At 37.0% G+C, this 4,124-nt stretch overlaps 1 protein-coding gene across 1 annotated transcript; it reads right to left on the bottom strand.

Moving 5' to 3' along the window:
* Positions 1-2,901: 2,901 nt before the first annotated feature.
* Positions 2,902-3,583, bottom strand: LOC106662711 (LDLR chaperone boca-like). The gene has a single exon (XM_014386951.2). It carries the CDS (start codon positions 3,470-3,472, stop codon positions 2,903-2,905), a length of 570 nt encoding a protein of 189 aa, XP_014242437.1. The 5' UTR covers positions 3,473-3,583; the 3' UTR covers position 2,902.
* Between the last annotated feature and the right edge of the window lie 541 nt (positions 3,584-4,124).

Below are 4,124 nucleotides of genomic sequence, written 5' to 3'. Positions count from 1 at the left end.
ACCTGCGACATTTGGTACGCCTAAAGTGATCTAAAACGAACCAAATACAGGTTTCAACACCAAGCAGTTCCTATGAGGAAATTTCGAAGTAAGTACTTGATAGTCTATTATCCAAGCATACGCTACCATGCACGCTAATAAATACATTCGCTCCAAGTACGAATCTTAATTCAACTAACGTTTGCAAGCGAGATCAACATACATTTTATTATCGTCACTGCGGTTATAAAAAGTTTTTTTTTAAGTCTGCAGACTCCATGAGGAATTTCAGATTGATTTTTTATACTAAACATCTGTCAAACATCATTTATTTGATGAGGTGTTTTGATGTTTCTACTCATTAAAACTAAAATTTAGCTTTCTTCTTTTTATCGGCCATTGACTTCTCATGTTTTGTTTTTATCGCATTTTGTAATGCTTGAAGTCATTTAAAGTATATATTCATACCATTAAAACGATAACCTAATCTAGGCTTAGCGGTACTTAAGAGTTTTCGATGTACGGCTGAAATTCCATCTACGCTAAAATTATGTACAACCTGAACTAATATCGGCAACGTGTTTTTCACCTTGACGTCGTCCAAACAATCGCGCATGTAAATACATTTATATAGAATAACATTCAGACATTTACAATACTACTTTACCTAACTAGTTTGACAGTCTCTCAGAACTCCTTGAATAAATGTATGTGTCTCCTTGAAATACTTGAATCACCCTTTTGAATAAATACTATCGGGTAGTCATCAGGGTTTTGATAAGACACCAGACATAAGACAGTATCCCTCTACAACTAAATAGCCTTCACTACTTTGTTGTGTCTATGAGTACTCGATATTCTATTACGCTACCACTCCCCAACATTCACCCAAATAAATTAATTCGTTTAAATTGACGTTTGGAACATACATACGACCAACTACGTCAGGTGATAAACTTCTTACTATAATCTGTACTGTGCCTTGAAAGTTTTTTAAAATCTGCGGGCACGCTACTCCTTACACCTTACAACACTGCCGTTTGTTATAGAAAATTGCGTTGAAACCGTAAGAAAATGTTTATGATATTTAGGTCAACTTTTTATGAATATGGTGTTAATTTATAACTTTCAATTAATTAAGGTTATTAGTTGAGATACAAAAGTCTGTGTCACGAGCGGGATAGCGGGGAACGAGGGAAAATTCAAAAGGTGGGGTTGAGATAAGAAGTTAGTGTCCGAGTGGATCGAGGTCAAGTCGTAGAGAAGCGGCGTATTTAGGATATTTATATCCTACATGTATTTGCTAAATTTAAAGAAAGTTTGTAAATCCCAGGCCCTGAAGATGATATCAATAAAGATCAAAACGTTGGCACGATAAAAAAAATGTTTTTCTGAAATCGACATCACACCAGACCGCATCTCACGATTTCTGAATAATTATCGCCTAACAGTCACTAATACCACACATTTCTAGTGAATTTAATTTATAACGTTCTTTACTTATGGAAATAGTTTATACGTCGGATGGCCACCTTTAAAAAGATGAGATTTTGAAAATTTGAGCAACTGATTTAGAGCTAGTCAATGAACTATCCGATTGCGTTTGCCATAAATTTAAAAACAATTAATATGTGCTCTTTTCCTCAAAACACACATAATTGAGTCCGTCGTTTTTACTTTATATTTATTACCAAATTTGAAAGGTTATAAGTATATTTATCAAATTAGCATAATAACTTATTTTTGAGTGTATTTAAGCTGCATGTAAACTAGTAACATTTAGGATCGAACTTGGAAATGTAGAAAGGTCTGTAATTAATGAAGTCTTCCTTGATTGATGATGTAGATTATGTAAACGTCGCAGGCAAACCCCTCTGCCCGTTCTTATGCACTTCCCTCCCCCCTTTGTGTTGTTGAATACGAGTTAAGGGTGGAAACCCCCATTCCAGACTTCATACACTGTAGAATCAAAGGAAAAGGAGAAATTTCTGCGATTTTTAGTACGGTTCGTCTATTTTTCAAACAGTATGAAACCGAACAGACCTCTGGGTAACTAGGGGCTAGCCAATTTTCTTTCGAGTCATGTCTTCAGGGTAGACTGGTTATATGTAGCCTACCTTGAAATTAATTTAATTAAATTAAACAAGGGCGCTCGATGCTCATCACAGGTTCAATATCGTCTCTCAATTAATTCATTCGGGTATGAAAAACAGGGTGTTTTTAATAATTATCCGGGTGGAGGAAATTGGCAGTTTAATTATATAATAACAATCATATTGTTAATAATTAATATTTGATTAAAAGAGATTCAATTTAATTTATATATTGAAATATAAAAAGAAATAAAAAAAAAGTGGTACGGTTGAGTGATTTTTTTTTATGCTTTATGTGTAGCTTTAGTGATTAATTAATTAGCCATATTTTTTGAAGTGTTGATACTTTTAATTGAAAATATACCTGAAAGAATAAGAGAAAAATGTTAATTTATGGATTATTATTATTATTATTTTTTATTGGCGGGCTACTGACAATATAGTCATATATATATAGCAATGTGATGGGTACTCGATATTCCATCAGACTTCTTTCTCATTCACACAAACAAACAACACTATACAGAAACAAACTAATGTACATACTTACTGTACAGTTACACAATATATTAACAATCCTTGTTTCCCTTAAAAATCGAAACAGGAAACCCAGCACCCACTCTCATCCCCAAGGACTGTCTTTATGCCGGGTGCCATTTCTTCTCGCTCCTTGTAAGAAGCCTCGACCAAATGTGACACAATGAGCAACCGTTCTTTACAAGCTGACACTTGCACGGAGTTGCCCAAAAGCAGGTGTCCGTGTGTCAGTCGGGTATGGCCTATCCTCAAACGTGTGAGCAAACAACACATCCTCGGACGATCATTCATGATTATAATTCTTCTTTCTGAGCTTTGCTTTCTTCCTGAAACTGTTTGGTATGTTTTCCATAGTACGTCTTCCCTTCTATCATAACTTCTTTGCATTCAGGCTGTTGGACCAGGAAATCCTTGCCATCCCAGGCCTGCGATCCATCCTTGTACATGAATATAACACGATTGTCTTCGATGACGTACCTTTCCGCCTGGATGTGGTTGTTGTGCAAGCTGCCCTGCCACAGCTTGGTCAGCTGATCGGTCCTGTCACGGTCCGTGTCACCATCGACTATGACGAACGACATCACCGTCTGGCCCTTTTTAACCATCTTTTGCAGGTTCTCCGGGTCGATGCCTTGTATATTATTCATATCTATCTTCGGTTGAGGTCGCAAGTGTTCTGGGAGTTCATCAGGCTCCAAGGGTTCTTCGTCTTCCTCCCACTGGTCCAGCAACCGTTCCATGTCGGCATCTGTAAAGTCTGTAATGTCCTTTTTAGCCCATTCTGGTTTTTCTTTGGGCTTTTTGGCCAGGCAAGGACCGAGGAGGACGGCGAACAGGCAAACCGACACAGCTAAGTTTTTCATTTCGCTATTTTTCTTACTTTTAAACGGGAAAAAGACAAAAACTGTATTATTATTCTTCTTTCCGGCGATTACAATAAGTTAACGGATGACAACGAGCCGCGAGGTTGCAGGTTCTGCGATCATTCATACTGCCAAAGTTCTTTTACTTAACGCTTTACTGTTCATACAGCGGATCGCTGTCGTTCTGTCAGGAGGGCAAGACGTCCCTGCTTTCGCCATGTCTTTGTTGCCCTTCAGCCTAACCTGTCCGGGTACCCGAGAGAGACGACTTCACCGTTTATCCGAAGCTCCGACTCAATATATGTCCCTAATAAGAGCATGAAGAGGTTTCATCGATAATCACGAATAGCAAAACTTTTTCTATAAAATCTTAAAATTCGATCAGAAATAACAGTTTCTTAATAATCAATAAATTGTTAAATCACCTCGGGTCATTCACTCTCTCAAGATCACAAATCATTGAGCTGTTGAATGGTTCGGATCTCCGGGCTCTCTTACGGTTTGCTCACCACGCCTGGAAGTACAGATACCATTTGGTCCAGGAATTTAATTTTTAAATTCGTTTACCCATTTCCTTAATTAAATACCATAATTAAAGAAAAAAGTTAAAGATCTGGATGAGAAATTCATTACTTTTCTATGTATTTATTTA

This window comes from Cimex lectularius, unplaced genomic scaffold, assembly GCF_000648675.2.
Source record: "Cimex lectularius strain Harlan isolate CLEC.00 unplaced genomic scaffold, Clec_2.1 scaffold45, whole genome shotgun sequence".
In the NCBI taxonomy this organism is placed as follows: domain Eukaryota; kingdom Metazoa; phylum Arthropoda; class Insecta; order Hemiptera; family Cimicidae; genus Cimex; species Cimex lectularius.
This window is presented reverse-complemented; position numbering and strand designations above follow the sequence as displayed.

Coding starts and splice junctions, on each gene's coding strand:
- LOC106662711 (XM_014386951.2), bottom strand. CDS start 3,472: ATGAAAAACTTAGCTGTGTCGGTTTGCCTGTTCGCCGTCCTCCTCGGT.